Source organism: Balaenoptera ricei, chromosome 8 (assembly GCF_028023285.1).
Source record: "Balaenoptera ricei isolate mBalRic1 chromosome 8, mBalRic1.hap2, whole genome shotgun sequence".
Classification (NCBI taxonomy): Eukaryota; Metazoa; Chordata; class Mammalia; order Artiodactyla; family Balaenopteridae; genus Balaenoptera; species Balaenoptera ricei.
In genome coordinates this window covers 72080822-72105020 of record NC_082646.1, presented here as the reverse complement: position 1 = coordinate 72105020, position 24199 = coordinate 72080822, and the positions used below count along the sequence as shown (strand labels likewise).

General features: G+C 38.9%; 1 protein-coding gene across 1 annotated transcript in view; it reads right to left on the bottom strand.

The window, feature by feature from the left end:
* Window positions 1–19957: 19957 nt before the first annotated feature.
* The window catches only part of PDE3B (phosphodiesterase 3B), a 173569-nt gene continuing 169327 nt past the window's right edge, over window positions 19958–24199 (bottom strand). Inside the window, exons 15-16 of the mRNA XM_059931189.1 lie at window positions 23390–23645; window positions 19958–22164 (exon numbers count right to left, since the gene is read on the bottom strand). Of these exons, the coding sequence (XP_059787172.1) occupies window positions 21950–22164; window positions 23390–23645 (471 nt within the window). The 3' untranslated portion in view covers window positions 19958–21949. The remainder of the gene's footprint in view (window positions 22165–23389; window positions 23646–24199) is intronic.

Genomic DNA, 24199 nt, shown 5'->3' with positions numbered 1-24199 from the left:
AAAACTGAGTAACCAAAATGGCTAAAGCCCTCACCTTAAAAACCATTCTCAGCTAAAGACAAAAGAGGATGATCAGGGGCTTCCCTGGTGGCGCAGTGGTTAAGAATCCACCTGCCAATGCAAGGGACACGGGTTTGATCACTGGTCTGGGAGGATCCCACATGCCATGGAACAACTAAGCCCGTGCACCAGGACTACTGAGCCTGCGCTCTAGAGCCCATGAGGCACAACTACTGAGCCCACATGCCACAACTACAGAAGCCCACGCACCTAGAGCCTGTGTTCCACAACGAGAGAAGCCACTGCAATGAGAAGCCCACGCACCGCAACCAAGAGTAGCCCCCACTCGCCGCAACCAGAGAAAAGCCTGTGCAGCAATGAAGACCCAACGCAGCCAAAAATAAAAATAAATAAAATAAAAATAAATAAATTTATTTTTTAAAAAAAAGAGGATGATCAAGGTGGGGAGAGTCAGTTCTGGGAGGTTACCAAGAAAAGCACAGTAAACAAGGGTGATTGTGTTGCAGATCTAAGATTTCTCCATTGATAATAGTTTCTAGAGCTTTTTTCATCCTCCTCTTCCTAGTACAGAGAGGGAGACACCCTTACAATTGGCGTTTTCCCTTACAAATGTAAATGTCACTGGGGTTTCAGAGTTTTTCCCAAGTCTGCCTTTTCTCAGAAAATAACCAGCCTAGGGCTTCCCTCGTGGCGCACTGATTGAGAGTCTGCCTGCCAATGCAGGGGACACGGGTTCGAGCCCTGGTCTGGGAAGATCCCACATGCTGCGGAGCAACCGGGCCTGTGAGCCACAACTACTGAGCCTGCGCGTCTGGAGCCTGTGCTCCACAACACGAGAGGCCGCGATAGTGACAGGCCCACGCACCGCGATGAAGAGTGGCCCCCGCTTGCCGCAACTAGAGAACGCCCTCGCACAGAAACGAAGACCCAACACAGCCATAAATAAATAAATTAAAAAAAAAAAAAAAAGCAAACCTTAAAAAAAAAAAAAATAGAAAATAACCAGCCTAAAACAATATGCCGTAGAGACGTATTTTAGGGTGGCAAATTCTGCTCCCCTACAGAGCCAAAAGGAGACTTTGACAAATGGATATATATGTTCTTGGATAAGAAGACAACACAAAGATGTTGGTTCTCCCTTGGCTAAGGTATGAATTTAATGAGATCAGGTATTTTTTCCCCATAAAACCAGACAAGCTGTTTCTAAAATTTACATGAAAAGTAAAAGAATAGCCACAAACAAATAGCTGTATGGGGGTTTTAGCCCCATCAGGTATTGAAATATACTATAGAATTTGAATAATTAAAATATTGTAATAATGGCATGAATAGACCGACAAATAGAATTGAAAAGAAAGTCAAATAAATTCAAATACATAGAAAACATCAAGTCAGTGGAACAAAGATGGACTTTTTAATAAATGGTATTGGGAATACTTTTCAGTCATTTGGAAACCAGTTAAAAATTTGAACCCATATCTCATAGCATATGCCTTGATATACTACTGTCGACTGAAAAAAAAATGCACAACTAAAAATTGAGTATTATGCTTTATTTAAGGACATTATGAGGATTTAAGCCTGGGATACATCCTCTCAGAAATAAGGGAGGAGTCAGGATATATAGGAGTTTTTGCAAAAAAAAAAGAAAAGGTAGTCGAACATCAAAATATCAATATTACTGCTAATTAAGGAAAAACCAGACATCCCAAGTTAATGAATTTAGCACTTTTCTGTGTATGAGAAGATGCAACAGTCTGGGCTTATTTAAATTCTTCCTTTGACATGCACGTTAACTATCTATGGCCAGTATCCTGTTTTCTCTCCATCCTGAACCCCCTCAGGGTGCGCTGTGTAGGTGGGGGGAAGCTGCTGCAGTGGCTGAAGGTTGAATGGCTGCAACGTCCTTTGTTTACATTTTTTTTTTTAATTTTTGAGTTTTATTTTATTTTTTTATACAGCAGGTTCTTATTAGTTACCCATTTTATACATGTTAGTGAATATATGTCAATCCCAATCTCCCAATTCATCCCACCCCCCCACCCTCCCCACCACTTTCCCCGCTTGATGTCCATACGCTTGTTCTCTACATCTGTGTCTGTTTCTGCCCTGCAAACTGGTTCACCTGTACCATTTTTCTAGGTTCGACATATATGCGTTAATATACGATATTTGTTTTTCTCTTTCTGACTTACCTCATTCTGTATGACAGTCTCTAGATCCATCCACGTCTCTACAAATGACCCAATTTTGTTCCTTTTTATGGCTGAGTAATATTCCATTGTATATATGTACCACAACTTCCTTATCCATTCATCTGTCGATGGGCATTTAGGTTGCTTCCATGTCCTGGCTATTGTAAATAGTGCTGCAATGAACATTAGGGTGCATGTGTCTTTTTGAATTATGGTTTTCTCTGGGTATATGCCCAGTAGTGGGATTGCTGGGTCATATGGTAATTCTATTTTTAGTTTTTTAAGGAACCTCCGTACTATTCTCCATAGTGGCTGTATCAATTTACATTCCCACCAACAGTGCAAGAGGGTTCCCTTTTCTCCACACCCTCTCCAGCATTTGTTGCTTGTAGATTTTCTGATGATGCCCATTCGAACTGGTGAGAGGTGATACCTCATTGTAGTTTTGATTTGCATTTCTCTAATAATTAGTGATGTTGAGCAGCTTTTCATGTGCTTCTTGGCCATCTGTATGTCTTCTTTGGAGAAATGTCTATTTAGGTCTTCTGCCCATTTTTGGATTGGGCTGTTTGTTTTTTTAATATCGAGCTGCATGAGCTGCTTGTATATTTTGGAGATTAATCCTTTGTCCATTGATTCGTTTGCAAATATTTTCTCCCATTCTGAGGGTTGTCTTTTCGTCTTGTTTGTAGTTTCCTTTGCTTTGCAAAAGCTTTGAAGTTTCATTAGGTCCCATTTGTTTATTTTTGTTTTTATTTCCATTACTCTAGGAGGTGGATCAAAAAATGTCTTGCTGTGATTTATGTCAAAGAGTGTTCTGCCTATGTTTTCCTCTAAGAGTTTTATAGTGTCTGTTGTTACATTTAGGTCTCTAATCCATTTTGAGTTTATTTTTGTGTATGGTGTTAGGGAGTGTTCTAATTTCATTCTTTTACATGTAGCTGTCCAGTTTTCCCAGCACCACTTATTGAAGAGACTGTCTTTTCTCCATTGTATATCCTTGCCTCCTTTATTATAGATTAGTTGACCTTAGGTGCGTGGATTTATCTCTGGGCTTTCTATCCTGTTCCATTGATCTATATTTCTGTTTTTGTGCCAGTACCATATTGTCTTGATTACTGTAGCTTTGTAGTATAGTCTGAAGTCAGGGAGTCTGATTCCTCCAGCTCCGTTTTTTTACCCTCAAGACTGCTTTGGCTATTCAGGGTCTTTTGTGTCTCCATACAAATTTTAAGATTCTTTGTTTACATGCTGTAAACTCTTTTTTTGTTTTGTTTAATATGATTTATCTTGGAGATGTCTCTATATCGCTACATAGAAAACTTCCTTATTCTTTATATAGCTGTACAATATTCTATTGCAGGATATACTATAGAAACATAAAACACAACATAACAACATAAATCCTCTACAAGGCAAACAACACTATAAGTGGAAACAAGCTGGGAAGAAATATGCAAATCTTATTGCAAACAAATGGCTAATCTCCGTAATACAAGAACACAGGAGAAAAAGTTTTAATAATGCATTAGAAAACATTGGTCAAAAGTCCAGTTGTGACAGTTCACATAACATACACCACACTGTAAACATCTAAAAAGATAACTAAACTAAACCTTAATCAAAAAAAGAAATGCACATGTAAACTTTACTAAGATAACATATCTCATCTACTGTATTGGCAAAAATCCTAGAACTTGACTGTAATCACTATTGAGAAGGTTGTGCTGAAACATGCACTTTCATACATGGGTGATGAAAGTACAAATTTACACCATTTCCTACGGAAGGGAATTTGGCATTATCTATCAAATAATAGATGTATTCACCTTTTGACTGAACAATTCTAATTCTTAGGAATCTCTCCTGCAGATACACTTGAACACTTATGAAGAGACATGAGTGCCAGGTTATTATTCATTGATGTGTTATTTCTAATAGGAAAACAAAACAAAAAAGTCAGTGTAACAATACATATCTATCAATAGAGGAATAGTATATCCTGCCATAGAATATTTTACAGCTTTCTAAAGAGTCAGGAAGTTTTCTATGTAGCGATATGGAGAGATCTCCAGGATAAATCACTCTAAACAAAACAAAACAAAAACAAGGAAAAGCAACGTACAGCATGTGATAGCCAGCCTCCAAAAATACCCTCAGTGATCCTCACCTGGTACACACAACCTTGTTAATCACAGCTAGTTTGTATAATGAATAGAATGCAATCAAAGTGGTGGTGCGTGAATTCTAAGGCTTGTCTAAAAGCGTTGCAGCTTTTCACCTTGGTCTCTCTGACTGGGGAAACCTGTCACCATGCCATGATGACACTCAAGGAGTCCTGTGGAGAGGCCCACATGGAGAGAAAGTGAGGCCTCCCACCAATTGCCCGGATCAACTTGCCAACCACGTGAGTGAGCCACCTTGGAAGTAGATTCTTCTCAAACCTTAAGATGACTGCAGACCCAGCTAGCATCGGATTGTGATCTCATGAGAAAGATCCTGAGCTAGAACTGCTCAGACAAACCATTTCTAAATTCCTGACTCATAAAAATTCACAATAAATATATTTGGTCTTCATCCACAGTTCCTGGCTCACAGTTCCCAAACCCTTGGGAGTTTCCTAAACTGTAAGACCAATGGAGCACGTTTTGTTACAGTATTTTGTCTCTTGTCCTCAATACCTGAAAAAATGCTTCAGAGCCACAGAAGTGAAATGGGTGCCTTGTTATTCGTAAAAAGCCTCTTTCCACAGCAGTTGGGTTTTTGTTAATGAGGTGATTTTGGAAAGTAAGTAAGGATGGGGCCGGTTATCAGGGGACCCACCTTGATTAGAGGGTTGGAACTTTCAGCCCCACTCCCTGATTACCCAGGAGGAGGAGAAAGGTTCTGGAGGTTGAATTAATCACCAATGCCTAAGGATTTAATCAACCATGCCTGTGTAGTGAAGCCACTATTAAAATCCAAAAGGAGGGGTTTCAGAGAGCTTCCAGGTTGGTGAAGCAGAATGCCTCTACATGCCACCGTGCTGGGCTCCAGACTCCAAGAGGACTGAAGTTTCTTTGTTCTCAACCTCATCCTATGAATCTCTTCGTCTGGCTGTTGATTCCTGTGCTTTAATATCCTCAGTAATAAACCACTCATCTGGTGAGTAAATTGATTTTCTAAATTCTGTGAGCTGGTTTAGCAAATTAATTGAACCCAAAGAGAGGGTTGCGGGAGCCTCTGATTTATAGCCAGTTGGTCAGAAGATCAGGTAACAACATGGACTTGAGGCTGGCATTTGAGTGGGGGCCGTCTTGTGGGACTGAGCCCTTAACTTGTGGAATCTGATGCTATCTCTGGGTAAATAGTGTCAGAATAGAGTTGAATTGTAGGACACCCAGTTGCTGTGGGAGAATTGCTCGTTGGTGATGTGGGGGAAATCACACTCCCACGTAGGAATTGGTTCTAGAATATTTAGGTTTAATTTAAAAAATAAAAGTTAACATTTTAAAAAAATCTAAATTTCTTGTAAAATCCATATTTTCAGCGTTTCTTTTTAAAAAATGTGACATTCCATAAATGCTGGGCTGGGCTTTTGACTAGCAAAAAACAATTAGAGCTGAGTTGTGGCTTTTTACATGATATATACATGTGTACTACACGAAGTCCACATTAATTTGAATGTTCTATGTGGTCTTGTAGGTATTTAAATATGTGGCCCCCACTTTAAACATTGAAAGAAAGCTTTCACTTGGGTTCCCCTGTGAGTCTTTGCTTCTCCAGGCTAAATATCATAGGTTCTTTTTTTAAATTTATTTCTCTTTTTGTTTCCTTAATTTTGGTCTTGAAAGGAATTCCATCAAATGCTTGCAGAATATTCACCCTCAGGTAACCAGTAAATTTATCTTTGGGGAGCCGCTTAGGGAATCAGACCCTGGCTTCAGGTTATCAGAGAGTCAGGAAACCTGCATTCTAGTCTTAGCCTTGAAGCTGTTCCACTCCTTGCCATGCAAAATCCGGTCCATGGGCCAGCAGCATTACCTGGGAGCTGATTAGTAATGCAGAATCTCGGGCCCACCTAGATTTGTGAATCAGCATCTATGCCTTAAGATCCCCAGGTGATTCATATGCATATAAAAGTTTGAAAAGCACTGGTCTAGATGATAAGCTCAAGGAAGGCAGGGTTTTTTCTGTCTTCTTCTTTATTATTTTATATCCACAGGACCTATCTAAAGTTTAGCACATGATGGCTGCACAATCCATGAATCTTTCTCTGACGTTGAGCATGTCCAGACTTCTAAGGACTTTGTAAACTTCCAGGGACTTAATTGTAAAGTGGTGTAGGGAGAGAGGTGGTGAGTGGAGATGGGGTCAACCTTCAATGGGTGAAAAACTGACGTGAACATTAGAATCACAGGTGGTGGTGGTTTTTATATGGTTGTCTTTGACCTACTAAGTCAAAAGCTCTGAAGATGGGTCATAGGATTTGTATGTTTTAAAATTTCCCTTTATGTTCAATAATGTTTATTACAATAGCATATATTAAAAAATCTTTAAATGCCCCTCAAGAGGAAATGGATAAGTACAATGTAATACAATTCAGAAATTTAAATGAATGAAATAGAGCTACACATGTAAACATGATTAAGCCTAAAAAATTTTTTGCAAGAACAAACTTGCAGAGGAGGTGTGAAGTATGGTGCTGTTTATTTAAAGTTTAAAAAGTGTGTATGTTTGTAATAGAAACATGCTTATGTAGTAAAAGTGTAAAGTCCTAGATGGGAAAAATAAACACCAAGTTCGGGGTAGTTATCATACGTACTTTATCTGATTTGGCTCTTATCACTCTTCTCTGGACTTTTAATTTACCAATGTTCCATTTATTTTATCTGGCTATTTCAGAATGGGGTGGATGCAGACAGTATATTCTGAGGAATGCAATTTATGACACCCTTTGCCTTTTTTTTTTTTTTTCTTAACCAGAGAAACATAGGTAATTGACAACAGCTTCCAGGGCTGTTATCATTAGAGGGCTTATTAAACCAGCCCTTCTCCATTTATCCTTTTCCAAAAGCAGTTATTTGAACTTAAATGCAGTGAATCATACTAACTCTTCTGGTGGCGGATATTTTATATCTTTTTGGATCTTTGTCTTCATTTAGGCTGATAGTATTGAAACGGCTATTAAGGGAAAATAGACTGAGACAAAGTGTTAGCAACCGGATTGCACTTACACTGTCTGTCTTCCTGATGACGTTTAACTGTGAATATCCTCTTTAAAAGCTTTCCTTTAAAAACAAGCAGGGAGCCCCCAGCAGGGAATTTTGACTATGGTTGAAGACTCAAGAGAATTAAAGTGTGCCTGGGACCCTGAACTTGGGGATCATTTCTAAGCTAAAATTGGTGACAGCAGAATTTGATGCTGTTCTCTGAAAATGCAGTAGAAATTTGTATTATTGATAGTATATGACAATAGTGCTAAACTTTCTATTTTGAAAAATATAATTCTTTTTCTCAATTCTTTGGGATTTCCCATTAGACGATAATATCATCTATAAATAATGACCATTTTGTTTCTTCCTTTCCAATTATTATGGCTTTTATTTCTTACCACTCTGGTTAGAACCTCCAGTAGCGTGTTGATGAAAAGTAATAATAGTGAGCATTCTTGTCTGTTTAAGGGAATGACTAACATTTCATTGTTAAATATGTCATCGACTGTTATTTCTTTTGTGCATACCCCACAAACTTAAGTTCCCTTATATTCTAGGTTTATCTCTTTTTTTTCCCTCCCATGCATCCATCCTTCTTTCATTCCTCTTTTGTTTCTTAAATGATGAGTGACTTTTATTACTTTTTGCATCTATTGAGATAATAATTCTTTTTTCTCCTTTAATTGGTTAATGTGTTTAATTACATTAATCAAAAAAAATTAAAAAAAAAAAATTTTTTTTGGGGGTGTGCCATGTGGTTTATGAGAGCTGAGTTCTCTGACCAGGGATTGAACCCGGGCCCAGGGCAGTGAAAGCACTGAGTCCTAACCACTGGACCACCAGGGAATTTCCCATTATTCAATTTCTAATGTTAATCCTCCCTTGCATAACTGCCCTCTTGGCCTAATTACCAACCAAAGGCCCCACCTCCAAACACTGTCACATTGGGGATTAGGTTTCAACATATGAACTTGGGGGAACACAAAAATTTGACCCATTGCAATGACCTTTTAAGTCCAATATCTCTACTATCTGATAGTGTGGTTCTTAATCTTGGTTTCTTAGTTTACTAGTTCAAATTCTTGAGGAGGAATGTGGCGGACTAAGCTTAGTCTATGGGTTGGAACTTGGGTTCCGTGTAAATTCTTGGATCAATCAACTCTGGCCTGAGGGGTGGGTCATGTGCTTCCAACAAGGTGGTCTAAACCACATGGAGACAGAACTTTTCCCAGAAAGGGAAGGTAGACCATCAAACCTATCTTCTACCTCCCATTCAATCCTTAAACTGTCTAGTGTTGTCTTCAGAAGGTTAAGGCGTTGCAGGTATTACTGTCTACCTTTGTCCTGCCAAGCTCAATTGTAGGTGTGGGCGGGACCTTCACAGGCAAGCTCAGTCCCGCCCATTTCTGGAATCAATGTACACAGTGTTAGCAGTACGTTGAGGAGTGTCCTATGTCTGCCAGCAGTTGGAGTCTAGAAATTAGTCATAAGCAAAAAGTGTCTGTGTCTACCATGCTGGTCTCCCCTCACCACTTACTAAGTTTTTTTTTATAGATATAATTGATATATTAATTAGTTTCACGTGTACAACATAATCATTAGATATTTGTATATAGTGCAAAATGATCACCACAATAAGTCTAGTTAACATCAACCAGGGGAATGGCCACAGTCTAATTCTCTTTCCTTCCAGAAGTCTCCTCTTTGCATACTGCGACTTATATGGTCGCCAATGACCACATGAACCTGAACTTGAGCATATTGACAAGGGGATCTTGTCAGTGCCACCTCTGTGGCATCTGAGCTATAGCTCCAGTGAGTGTCCGCCATGTGCTCATATTTCTCTCTGCTGCTGGGCTGTACACAACTTGCAGAAGAAACATGGGATTCACCTTGTTTGTGTTGAAAATAAATATTGAATGAGGGAATTAATAATGGATAAACAATGCTGAGCAGCATCCCTCTTGATGGAAAAGTTTATGGACATGGAAAATGTTCCCTGATCAATGACTCCTCAGAGTCGTGGTTCCCAGGAAGCCACCAGTGCCAGGTGGTATCAGTCATCTTAATCTCAGCTCCCCCCATACACTAGTGGAGGACACCTGAGCCCAGAGCAAGGGTTTGGAACGGAACTTCTCTCTTAAACTGAGTAGGAATAAGGCTCCAAGGAATCCTTTCAAACACTAGGGCAGAGCAGGGGTGAGGGTGTGAAGGGGTGGGAAGAAGGGGAGGAGGAAGAAGGATGTAGGAAGTCAACAGGGAAGAGGGGGACCCCCACCCCCCAGTCACCTCCCCTGGGGCCCTTTCTAATTGGAAATCCCACCCTGGAGCCTGGAGCCTGGGTTCAGTACGGCTCTTGGCTGCATCTCTCACCAGGATTGGTTAGTTTACAAGAAGGATTTGAAGCCTTCAGTGTCTCTCACTTAATACAGCAGCTGCTGTGACACGCGCTCCATTTGGGCAGCTCATTTCTGCTCCTGCACCCCATTAGAGGCAGCCCTTGCTCACCTCCATTTGTCTAAGGAGACTGGGTTCCTTGGTGGGGGAAGGGGGACCATTTACTGTAAATTATTCCATTAGAATCAGGAGTAAGAGTGGTTTCTGCCATTGTCTGACAGGCTAATCCCAGGGCAGCTAGAGATGTCTGTGAAGGTTGTTTGTTTTTTTTCCGGCTGCACCATGGGGCTTGCGGGATTCCCCACCAGGGATCCAACCCCTGCCGCCTGCAGTGGAAAGGCAGCCACTGGACCACCAGGGATCCAACCCCTGCCGCCTGCAGTGGAAAGGCAGCCACTGGACCACCAGGGATCCAACCCCTGCCGCCTGCAGTGGAAAGGCAGCCACTGGACCACCGGGGAATTCCCGGCTGTGAATGTTTAACCTGCAGAATCCATTAGGGCTGTCAACAGGGAGGGGACAGCAAATATAGGGGAAAGCAGTTAAGGGGCGTGGCCTGACTTGGAGCTTCAGCAGCAGCCCTAGGACAGGGAGGAGGCACCTGAGGAGTAGGTGATGGAGGATACGGAGTGGGGAGCAGAGTAAGGCAGATTTGGTGACCCTCATTCATGCCTGCCCCTCAGGGACTTCTAATACATTGGTTCTCAACCTTGGATGCTCACTGGAATCTCATGGGACTTTTGCAAAATGCTGATACCCAACTTCCACCCTCTTTTCCACATTCTGATTAGATTGGTCTGGTTTGCAGCCTGCGCATCAGGTTTAGGAAGCTTCCCAGGTGAAGAGACTGTGAAAGGAAATGGAGATATCTTATCATTTCATAGTGGACAGCTCGAAGGACCCCTCCAGAACATCAGGTGAAGAAACGGGCCAAGAGAGAAAGGTCACCTATCCAGATTAATGGCAAAGAAAGGGCCATAACTGTTATCTCTTGAGTTCCTAAACCAATTAATTTTCCCATTTGTACTCTTCTTTCACTTTCTAGTCATGTGGTCTTTGTCAAGTCTTATTTTCCTCACCTGTGAAACGGGTATTGTCACCTAATTCACTTACTTCCCATTAGTATTTCTCTTTTTTTTTGAATTTAATTTTATTTATTTTTTTATACAGCAGGTTCTTATTAGTCATCAGTTTTCTACACATCAGTGTATACATGTCAGTCCCAATCTCCCAATTCATCATACCACCACCACTACCCCCCACTGCTTTCCCCCCTTAGTGTCCATACGTTCTCTACATCTGTGTCTCAATTTCTGTCCTGCAAACCGGTTCATCTGTACCATTTTTCTAACTTCTACATATATGTGTTAATATAGGATATTTGTTTTTCTCTTTCTGACTTACTTCACTCTGTATGATAGTCTCTAGATCCATCCACGTCTCTACAAATGACCCAATTCTGTTCCTTTTTATGGCTGAGTAATATTCCATTGTATATATGTACCACAACTTCCTTATCCACTCATCTGTTGATGGGCATTTAGGTTGCTTCCATGACCTGGCTATTGTAAATAGTGCTGCAATGAACATTAGGGTGCATGTGTCTTTTTGAATTATGGTTTTCTCTGGGTATATGCCCAGTAGTGGGATTGCTGGGTCATATGGTAATTCTATTTTTAGTTTTATAAGGAACCTCCATATTGTTCTCCATAGTGGCTGTATCAGTTTACATTCCCACCAACAGTGCAAGAGGGTTCCCTTTTCTCCACACCCTCTCCAGCATTTGTTGTTTGTAGATTTTCTGATGATGCCCATTTAAACTGGTGTGAGGTGATGCCTCATTGTAGTTTTGGTTTGCATTTCTCTAATAATTAGTGATGTTGAGCAGCTTTTCATGTGCTTCTTGGCCATCTATATGTCGTCTTTGGAGAAATGTCTATTTAGGTCTTCTGCCCATTTTTGGATTGGGTAGTTTGTTTCTTTAATATTGAGCTGCATGAGCTGTTTATATATTTTAGAGATTAATCCTTTGTCCATTGATTCGTTTGCAAATATTTTCTCCCATTCTGAGGGTTGTCTTTTTGTCTTGTTTATGGTTTCCTTTGCTGTGCAAAAGCTTTGAAGTTTCATTAGGTCCCATTTGTTTATTTTTGTTTTTATTTCCATTACTCTAGGAGGTGGATCAAAAAATATCTTGCTGTGATTTATGTCAAAGAGTGTTCTTTCTATGTTTTCCTCTAAGAGTTTTATAGCGTCCGGTCTTACATTTAGGTCTCAAATCCATTTTGAGTTTATTTTTGTGTATGGTGTTAGGGAGTGTTCTAATTTCATTCTTTTACATGTAGCTGTCCAGTTTTCCCAGCACCACTTATTGAAGAGCACCATTTATTGGAGAGTTTTTTCTCCATTGTATATCCTTGCCTCCTTTGTCATAGATTAATTGACCATAGGTGTGTGGGTTTATCTCTGGGCTTTCTATCTTGTTCCATTGATCTATGTTTCTGTTTTTGTGCCAGTACCATATTGTCTTGATTACTGTAGCTTTGTAGTATAGTCTGAAGTCAGGGAGTCTGATTCCTCCAGCTCCATTTTTTTCCCTCAAGACTGCTTTGGCTATTCGGGGTCTTTTGTGTCTCCATACAAATTTTAAGATGATTTGTTCTAGTTCCATAAAAAATGCCATTGGTAATTTGATAGGGATTGCATTGAATCTGTAGATTGCTTTGGGTAGTATAGTCATTTTCACAATGTTGATTCTTCCAATCCAAGAACATGGTATATCTCTCCATCTGTTGGTATCATCTTTAATTTCTTTCATCTGTGTCTTATAGTTTTCTACATACAGGTCTTTTGTCTCCCTAGGTAGGTTTATTCCTAGGTGTTTTTATTTTTTTGTTACAATGGTAAATGGGAGTGTTTCCTTAATTTCTCTTTCAGATTTTTCATCATTAGTGTATAGGAATGCAAGAGATTTCTGTGCATTAATTTTGTATCCTGCAACTTAACCAAATTCATTGATTAGCTCTAGTAGTTTTCTGGTGGCATTTTTAGGATTCTCTATGTATAGTATCATGTCATCTGCAAACAATGACAGTTTTACTTCTTCTTTTCCAATTTGTAATCCTTTTATTTCGTTTTCTTCTCTGATTGCCATGGCTAGGACTTCCAAAACTATGTTGAATGATAGTGGTGAGAGTGGACATCCTTGTCTTGCTCCTGATCTTAGAGGAAATGCTTTCAGTTTTTCACCATTGAGAATGATATTTGCTGTGGGTTTGTCATATATGGCCTTTATTATGTTGAGGTAGGTTCCCTCTATGCCCACTTTCTGGAGAGTTTTTATCATAAATGGGTGTTGAATTTTGTCAAAAGCTTTTCCTGCATCTATTGAGATGATCATATGGTTTTTATTCTTCAATTTGTTAATATGGTATATCACATTGACTGATTTGCATATACTGAAGAATCCTTGCATCCCTGGGATAAATCCCACTTGATCATGGTGTATGATCCTTTTACTGTGTTGTTGGATTCTGTTTGCTAGTATTTTGTCGAGGATTTTTGCATCTATATTCATCAGTGATATTGGTCTGTAATTTTCTTTTTTTGTAGTATCTTTGTCTGGTTTTGGTATCAGAGTGATGGTGGCCCCATAGAATGAGTTTGGGAGTGTTCCTGCCTCTGCAGTTTTTTGGAAGAGTTTGAAAAGGATGGGTGTTAGCTTTGCTCTAAATGTTTGGTAGAATTCACCTTTGAAGCCATCTGGTCCTGAACTTTCATTTGTTGGAAGATTTTTAATCACAGTTTCAATTTCATTCCTTGTGATTGGTCTGTTCATATTTTCTGTTTCTTCCTGGTTCAGTCTTGGGAGGTTATACCTTTCTAAGAATTTGTCCATTTCTTCCAGGTTGTCCATTTTATTGGCATAGAGTTGCTTGTAGTAGTCTCTTAGGATGCTTTGTATTTCTGTGGTGTCTGTTGTAACTTCTCCTTTTTCATTTCTGATTTTATTGATTTGAGTCCTCTCCCTCTTTTTCTTGATGAGTCTGGCTAATGGTTTATCAATTTTGTTTATCTTCTCAAAGAACCAGCTTTTAGTTTTATTGATCTTTGCTATTGTTTTCTTTGTTTCTATTTCATTTCTTTCTGCTCTGATCTTTATGATTTCTTTCTTTCTGCTAACTTTGGGTTTTGTTTGTTCTTCTTTCTCTAGTTCCTTTAGGTGTAAGGTTAGATTGTTTGAGATTTTTCTTGTTTCCTGATGTAGGCTTGTATAGCTATAAACTTCTCTCTTAGAACTGCTTTTGCTGCATCCCATAGGTTTTGGATCATCGTGTTTTCATTGTCATTTGTCTCTAGGTATTTTTTGATTTCCTCTTTGATTTCTTCAGTCATCTCTTGGTTATTTAGTAACGTAGTGTTTAGCCTCCATGTGCTTATGTTTTTCCCCTGTAATTCATTTCTAATCTCATAGCATTGTGGTCAGAAAAGATGCTTGATATGATTTCAATTTTCTTAAATTTACTGAGGCTTGATTTGTGACCCAAGATGTGATCTATCCTGGAGAATGTTCCGTGCGCACTTGAGAAGAAAGTGTAATCTGCTGTTTTTGGATGGACTGTCCTGTAAATATCAGTTAAATCTATCTGGTCTATTGTGTCATTTAAAGCTTGTGTTTCCTTATTAATTTTCTGTTTGGGTGATCTTTCCATTGGTGTAAGTGAGGTGTTAAAGTCCCCCACTATTATTGTGTCACTGTCGATTTCCTCTTTTATAGCTATTAGCAGTTGCCTTATGTATTGAGGTGCTCCTATGTTGGATGCATATATTTTTATAATTGTTATATCTTCTTCTTGGATTGATCCCTTGATCATTATGTAGTGTCCTTCCTTGTCTCTTGTAACATTCTTTATTTTAAAGTCTATTTATCTGATATGAGTATTGCTACTCCAGCTTTATTGTGATTTCCATTTGCATGGAATATCTTTTTCCATCCCCTCACTTTCAGTCTGTATGTGTCCCTAGGTCTGAAGTGGGTCTCTTGCAGACAGCATATAGATGGGTCTTGTTTTTGTATCCATTCAGCAAGCCTGTGTCTTTTGGTTGGAGCATTTAATCCATTCACGTTTAAGGTAATTATCGATATGTATGTTCCTGTGACCATTTTCTTAATCATTTTGAGTTTGTTTTTTGTAGGTCCTTTTCTTCTCTTGTGTTTCCCACTTAGAGAAGTTCCTTCAGCATTTGTTGTAGAGCTGGTTTGGTGGTGCTGAATTCTCTTAGCTTTTGCTTGTCTGTAAAGCTTTTGATTTCTCCATCGAATCTGAAAGAGATCCTTGCCGGGTAGAGTAATCTTGGTTGTAGGTTTTTCCCTTTCATCACTTTAAGTATATCATGCCACTCCCTTCTGGCTTGTAGAGTTTCTGCTGAGAAATCAGCTGTTAACCTTATGGGAATTCCCTTGTATGTTATTTGTCATTTTTCCCTTGCTGCTTTCAATAGTTTTTCTTTGTCTTTAATTTTTGCCAATTTGATTACTATGTGTCTCGGTGTGTTTCTTCTTGGGTTTATCCTGTATGGGACTCTCTGTGCTTCCTGGACTTGGGTGGCTATTTCCTTTCCCATGTTAGGGAAGTTTTCAACTATAATCTCTTCAAATATTTTCTCGGGTCCTTTCTCTCTCTCTTCTCCTTCTGGGACCCCTTAATGCGAATGTTGTTGCATTTAATGTTGTCCCAGAGGTCTCTTAGGCTGTCTTCTTTTCTTTTCATTCTTTTTTCTTTATTCTGTTCTGCAGCAGTGAATTCCACCATTCTGTCTTCCAGGTCACTTATCCGTTCTTCTGCCTCAGTTATTCTGCTATTGATTCCTTCTAGTGTATTTTTCATTTCAGTTATTGTATTGTTCATCTCTGTTTGTTTGTTCTTTAATTCTTCTAGGTCTTTGTTAAACATTTCATGCATCTTCTCAATCTTTGCCTCCATTGTTTTTCCGAGGTCCTGGATCATCTTCACTATCATTATTCTGAATTCTTTTTCTAGAAGGTTGCCTATCTCCACTTCATTTATTTGTTTTTCTAGGGTTTTATGTTGTTCCTTCATCTGGTACATAGATGTCTGCCTTTTCATCTTGTCTCTTTCTATGAATGTGGTTTTTGTTCCACAGCCTGTAGGACTGTAGTTCTTCTTGCTTCTGCTCTCTGCCCTCTGGTGGATGAGGCTAACTAAGAGGCTTGTGCAAGCTTCCTGATGGGAGGGACTGGTCGTGGGTAGAGCTGGGTGTTTCTCTGGTGGGCAGAGCTCAGCAAAACTTTAATCCCCCTGACTGCTGATGGGTGGGGCTGTGTCCCCTCCCTGTTGGTTGTTTGGCCTGAGTCGACCCAACACTGGAGCCTACCTGGGCTCTTTGCTGGGGCTACTGGCGGACTCTGGGAGGGCTCACGCCAAGGAGTACTTCCCAGAACTTCTGCTGCCAGTGTCCTTGTCCTCACAAGTGAGACAGAGCCACCCCTGCCTCTGCAGGAGATCCCCCAACACTAGCAGGTAGGTCTGATTCAGTCTCTATGGGGTCACTGCTCCTTCCCCTGGGTCCCGATGCACACACTACTTTGTGTGTGCTCTCCAAGAGTGGAGTCTCTGTTTCCCCCGGTCCTGTCAAAGTCGTGCAATCAAATCCCACTAGCCTTCAAAGTCTGATTCTCTAGGAATTCCTCCTCCCATTGCCAGACCCCCAGGTTCGGAAGCCTGACGTGGGGCTCAGAACCTTCACTCTAGTGGGTGGACTTCTGTGGTATAAGTGTTCTTCATTTTGTGGGTCACCCACCCAGCTGTTATGAGATTTGATTTTATTGTGATTGCACCCCTCCTACCGTCTCACTGTGGCTTCTGCTTTGTCTTTGGATGTGGGGTATCTTTTTTGGTGAGTTCCAGTGTCTTCCTGTTGATGATTGTTCAGCAGTTAGTTGTGATTCCAGTGTTCTCGCAAGAGGGAGTGAGAGCACTAGTATTTCTTTTTTGACCCTGGAGTTATTTAGGAGCAATTTCTTAAATCTCTCAAGCATACATAGTTTTCAAAGTTCTTTGTTATTTCTAATTAATTGCTTTGTGATCAGGGAACATGTCTTGTTTGTACATATTCTTTGAAATTTATTGAGACTTTAGAGACAAGCATGTGGTCAACTTTTTAAAATGTTCTTTTGATATTTAAGAAAAATATAATCTCCATTGGATTTGGGGTTCTGAATATGTCCAATAAATCAAGACTCTTCCTTGTGCTATTTATATTTTTACTAACTTCTGCTCTATTTAACTTATTGAGTGTTAAATCTCCTGATTGGGTTGTAGATTTGTGAATTTTTCTCTGTAGTTCTACCCACTTTCGATTTATGCATCTTTGAGACCATTAGATGAGTACATGTATTTTATGTACCTGGTGAATTTCTTCCTCTACAAAACAGATAATAATACCTATATTATGAGGGTTGTGACAAAATATAAATATCTTACATAATTTTTATCACATTTATATCATAGCTGTGAATCACTAAGAATAATGCCTAACACGTCGTGAGTAGTAGAAGATAATGTAGTCTCTTCTGGCTTCCGTTGTTGGTACTGAGAAGTTTGCTGTCAGCCTAATAGCCATTCCTTTCTGGTGACTTTTAAATTTCTTATTGCTTGCTCATTTTTGTCATTCCATGCTTTATTTCCTTAAACATTTCATACATAGTTATTTTATATTGTTTTTGATAATGCAATGTAGCATCTGAAGATACTGGGAAGTCTAAATCTGCTATTTCTGCTATTCTTGCTGATGTTTGTTTCCTTGTGTTTGTTGCTTTTATCAAAGTTCTCCAGAGAAAGAACCAATAGAACATATAAACACCTCACCCTCCATCACATCCAAAATCTCCTTCTCTGGTATACCCTACCTCAGTGAATGACATTGACAGTTGCCCAAATTGGAAATCTGAGAGTCACATCATCATCTCTTTCTTACCACCATATCCAGTTAATCAGGGTAAATTGATTCTATTGTATATCTTAAATCTCAAGTCTGTTCACTTTCCTGTTGTCCTACAATCTATCCTAGTCTAGAGCACTGAGGTCTCCCCATGTCTAATCTTACTCTTCCACTCAACATGATACGTTATTTGAATGATCCTCATAAAATGTGAATCTAATTATGTCACTTTCAGATTAAAACTCTTTCAATTTTTCCTCATTTCCTTTTGGAATAAAGTTTAAGTGGCATGTCATGCTTTACAAGTCCCTTCATTAACCAGTCTCTCTCTACCATCCCCTCTTCTTGCACTCTAAGTTTCAGCCATCCTAAATCTCTTTTGGCTCCTCCAAGGTGGGATGCTTTTTCTCCTGGCCTCTACACCTGCTGTTATTCTCTGGCCACAAGCCATCATCTCCAAGCTAACTCACTAAGTCTTCAGTTCTCAGCATTAAGTCTCAGTCTCAGCATTAAAGCTTTCATCCCTGCTCCACATACCAGTCATCCCCACACACCCTCTAGAGCTGTTGACTGGCTTGGCAACTACAGTAAAGAAACCAGAGTTGGTTCTATTCGTCTCTTTTGTGAAGGTTGTTCCTATGAGATGATGCAATATAGACAGAAACCTAAGCAGTGCCAGAATTCCTAGGATTCGTGTAAAAATAAGCAGAAAAATCCAACAGCACCAGCAGAGTGAGAATAGCACGAAACAGCCTTCAAATCATGAAATAACTTTAAAAAGTAGACTTTTATGGAGAAAAATGTCAGTAAGCACAGATATTATAGCACTACAAGATTATTTCTAAGACCAGTGACTTAAAACAACAGCAAATTCATGATGAAAATGATTCTAATTAGAAAGTTAATCTGATTCAGTAATAACCAAAATAGGATCTGCAATATGACTTTCCATAATTTCTCAAGTAAGATTCCATCTAATAGTACTGTTTATACTTAACATACACTCACATTCATTTCTTACAATTTGTTAATTTAAGTTTCAGCAAGAATACTTTTTAGTGTTTGGGTTATCTTAATATATGCCAATTATTTTGTAAAGGCTAAATAATTTAAGGGTTAAATTACTTAAGTGAATTTTCAGTAATAGCATTTTTAACAGAATAAAAACATGCTTCTTTTGAGAAAATAAAAATGTACACTAAACAACCCAATACAAAATTTTAATAAAATAGAAAGTAAGGAAATTTGAATCTTATTATGCACACATGCATGTGTGTGAATTTATATATATATATGTAGTTTGCAATAGCAGAAATATACTTCTGCAGGATGTAAAAGGTACTCTAGAGAACGAGAAGCACAGGATATATACATTATAAGGGCAAACTCAATAAATTAGTTAAAATTTTATCACTCAGTAATGAGAGACCAGTTTACAGTGATGTGGCAATGGTAGCAAAAGTAGTAGGAAGGAGCTAGCACTCAATGTATCTAATAAATAAAGCTTAGTGATTCATTAAATATTATGATACTGTACAGGATCAAAACTTTCAACACTTATATAGATTTTTTTTTTTTTTTTTAATTAATTAATTAATTTATTTTTGACTGTGTTGGGTCTTCGTTTCTGTGCGAGGGCTTTCTCTAGTTGTGGCAAGCGGGGGCCACTCTTCATCGCGGTGCGCAGGCCTCTCACCGTTGCGGCCTCTCTTGTTGTGGAGCACAGGCTCCAGACGCGCAGGCTCAGCAATCGTGGCTCACGGGCCCAGCTGCTCCGCGGCATGTGGGATCTTCCCAGACCAGGGCTCGAACCCGTGTCCCCTGCATTGGCAGGCAGATTCTCAACCACTGCGCCACCAGGGAAGCCCCACTTATATAGATCTTTAACTGATATCTTTCAGATAAGCTAAATAATCTAGGTAGGTAAGAAATTGCCTGCTGACATCATATTTTAAAGGAATTACCTTGCATAGGGAAGTCTACTCAATACTCTGTTATGACCTATATGGGAATAGAATCTAAAAGAGTGGGTATATGTATAACTGATTCACTTTGCTGTACAGCAGAAACTATACCACAACATTGTAAATCAACTATACAATAAAAATTAATTTAAAAAAAAGAATTACCTTGGAAAACTGAAAAAGCTTCATAAGAGCTGCACAGATCCAAAATATAATATAGTCTCCAAAAATAATGGAAAAGATTGGTCTACCGTCTTGCTATCATTCTGGCTGCACTTTATATCTTCAAAAAAATTTTCACAACTAGGGTATATATCTGGACCCTAACAAGTTTATAAACATTGTAAATATGGCCCATTTTCTTTGTAATTATCTTAATGTGCTTTTGTGTAAAATGATTTACTAAAATATTTTTTTTTAATATAAAAATTAAGTACTCCCACCATTTACTTTATCTCAGAAATTAGACTTGCAGTTGAGCTCTAGAAGTATTGAGTAGTCATAGGTCATTTCATGTAGTCTCAAGGCAGAAGGAAAGTAACAGAAAGATGAGCATCAGTTTTACAGTAACACACAACACCCAAGATATGGATCTAAAGATTAAGCACATATTCAATTATTTATTCAATGTATGTGACCTTTAGAGCTCACGCTATTTCATTTGTTCTTTATCTTTGATAGGATTAATTGCATTTGATTTTTGTACTAAGGCGAAAGACAGACATCTCCTTTTCCTTGGCTTTAATTAGTCTCAAATTTAAGAAGAGAGAATAATGCTCATTTCATAAAAGGTTAACATCGATATTAGGACAATTTTTTTTCTTCTGACAAATCTGTGCTGTGTTTATATTAAAATAAATGTTTAAAAATACTAATCCTGAGCAAGAGTTAAAATAAGAACAGTTTTTTTTTTTTTTTTTTTTTTTTATTTATTTATTTATTTATTTATTTATTTTATGGCTGTGTTGGGTCTTCGTTTCTGAGCAAGGGCTTTCTCTAGTTGCGGCAAGCGGGGGGTCACTCTTCATCGCGGTGCGCGGGCCTCTCACTATCGCGGCCTCTACTGTTGCGGAGCACAGGCTCCAGACGCGCAGGCTCAGTAGTTGTGGCTCACGGGCCCAGTTGCTCCGCGGCATGTGGGATCTTCCCAGACCAGGGCTCGAACCCGTGTCCCCTGCATTGGCAGGCAGATTCTCAACCACTGCGCCACCAGGGAAGCCCATAAGAACAGTTTTGACTAAAGAATAAAATTCCTTCATTGTTAAACCCAAACAGCTTTAAAATTCAACCATGGGATATAAAGTCAGTAAGACTGGAATTCAGACTTCTGATGTCCACGGCAAACCTGAATGCTCTGAGCAGAAAGAACACACACACATAGTAGATTAAAAAAAAAAAAACAGTAAAAAGCATCAAAAATTGATGCACCTGGATTTTGTTAAATATAACAAAGGTTACTCAGTCCTTCATGGATAAACCTCGCTGGAGAACAGCACTGAACAGTATACTGCATTGAACAGATCCCTCAGAAAGGCCACGCTGGATTTCTTTTTTTTAGATAGGCACAGACTTTCCCCCCCCCAAACATTCAAAGACATAAAAGACACATTTGGAAGTACAATAGGAATCCTGTTTTTTGGTGGGGTTTTTTGTTTTTTGTTTTTGGGGTTTTTTTCAGCTGCGCTGCTCGGCTTGCAGGATCTTAGTTCCCTGACGAGGAATTGAACTCTACCAGGGATTCATGGCAGTGAAAGTTCCGAGTCCTATAACCACTGGACTGCCAGGGAATTCCCGTTTTTTTTTGTTGTTGTTGCTGTTTTTTAATCCTGTCTTCAAGAAAGGAAAAAGTTCTGGACACTTAGGAAACTAAAGTGAGTCACTTGAGTTTTTAGTTATAGCTCCCCCCTCATGAAAAATAAGAGCCTTCTAGCCAGCAAAGCAGTATTATGACAAAGTATTAATATTTATACACCAGTAAAGGCATTAAGTAAGGGCTTGGCAACACAAGTCAACTGAAACCAAGCTCTAAGGATACTTTTAGTCCGTGTGGTGAAAGTGCATGGGAGTGGGAAACTGCCGGCACAGCAGGGATCCTCTCACAGTGTTAGGGCCTGTCCACCTGGGTGCAGGCAGTTCCAAGTCAGCGTGGTGAGCACTAGGCAATGACATCGACACTGAGCACGGCCCTCGGGCCTTCTTCAATATGCCTTTTCTTTTATTCCAACTGTCTCTCTTCCTCTTCATCTGCTTCTTCAATGACCTGAATCTCATCTCCTTGAGGTAAGGAAGAATTCTCCACCTGCAGTTTATTCCCATCAGCTTTACATTTCTCTTCTTCCTCTATGATTTCCTTCCATATCTTGTGGTTTTCGGTGAGATGGTGCATTAGCTGACAAAATATTCGCCGTCTGCCTTTCCTTCTTTGTGGTTCTGTGAAATTTAACACACGTGTGTTCTAATCATATCAATATGATTCAATCATTCAATAAATATCTGAGTGCCTGATATATATTCCAGGCATTTATCTAAGCACTGGGGTTATAGTTATGATAAGATTAAAATAATCCTTGCACCATGGGGCTCTCTTTCTAGTGGGAAGACCAAGATAAGCAAAGAAGCAAGATACTTGTGTGTTAGACGGTGTTAAGTGTTATGGATAAAAATAAAGTAGAGAGGGGATTAGGGAAGATGGGGTGGGGTGGGAGTTTCAAGGAGAAGGGAGGATGGTACTGAAATTTCAAATGATAAATAACAATGCAAAGTTAAAAACCATCCTTTTTAGGGATTTTTTTTAATGTATTGAATTAAACACAATTATCAAAATTTTGGTGAGTACAAATAATTTTCAGAAGCCAGTCACCTTTCCCAAGATGACATCAGATGGTAATGCCATAAGATTACTCTTCACTATGCTACTCCTGAATACAAGGTAGGATGGGGGAAGTACTTTGTTATCTTGTTCCAAGCTATCTTATCTGTTCTGATTTATAGCATGTTTGGGAAACAAACAAAAAAATAATTAGCTAGATATAATTTAAATCCTACTTTAAAGAGCAAATAACTGATTTCATTTTTAGTTACAAAGGTGACAAATGTCTTTTTCATTTTCCATTTATACTCACTGATTTATATAGAAAAACTATGCATTACGGTTTGGTAGTTCAAAGCCATAATGCCACAAAACTTGGTTTTCCTCTTAGAGTCAGAGAATGTGTATTTTCCTCTTCTCCCAACTGTGTTGAATGAACTATTTCCCAAGTTTATATGAAGGGCATGTTAACAGGGGAGGGTGGTGTGAAGAGGGGTTAGGCAAAGGAGGACTAGCCACTAGGACCAGCCCCCTCACATAAGTTCAGATTTGGCGACAGCCGCATCATGTGTGCACAGGTAGAGACTGCTGAAGAGCACTGGCTGGAGGACAGCACCTCCAGAGATGCTACTTTAACTAAGAATGCTTGTTGTGTGACAGCATTTGCGTGGTACCCAAGCAGTAGTTACTCAAAGGGAGACTAATCAGGCTGAACATTTAGATAGTACTTACTTAAGATATAACTACTGAATCTGTATCTTAAAAACAAAGATTCAAATCCAAATTAAATGGACATTTGCAGTTAATTAATCACATTAAAGAAATGATAGTATCCTTATATCTTACTAGGATTTAGGTTGTCTTCTATTTCTTCATCCTCTGTATCTAATTCTTCACCATCTTCTTCATCGTAACAACTTTCAGTATCATCATCCTCTTCTGCTTCTATCCACTGACCCGGTAGCAAACCAGCAGCATCATAGGAGTTACACAGGGGACCCACTATGTGAGTGATAAAAGATTCCTGGAGTTTTGCTAGTTGAGGAGAAGAACGATCCATGAAGGGACTGATGGGCAAACCAAGATTTGCTTCTTCATCTCCCTGATCATATTAAAAAGAAAAGTATACCTTTAACTGTTGAAATAACAACCACTGAGCTTTGTTAAAATTATCTTGAAGTTTTTTAATAAGCACAGTCTAACTCAAAATAATTTTTACAAAGAAGTATCAATGAAATTACTCTGTCATTCCAACTCAAAGAATTTCTCTACTATTTGAGAAATCCTGAACAAGACTTTATTCTCACACCCCCAGTCAACCAGTACGGTTGATATTCAGGTAGCAAGAAAAATATACATCTTTTAAAATAAATTCAGCAAATTTGCTAACAAACCAAAATTATATTAATAGAATATATAAATTCTATATAAATTACCAAAATTCTATAATATCAAATATAGATCCTCTTTCTCCTATGGGGAGATAGTATAATGGAAACATTTTTGTTGTAGTTGTACCTCAAATGTACAGAGTTGAATTTTGCAAATGCTTTTCAATGCCCTCCCTTTTTTTCTAACAGCAGAACCCTTTAATGAATCTAAATCAGAAAACTCAGTATGTAAAACAGACAAAAGCAGAGCTATTGTGGTTGAGGT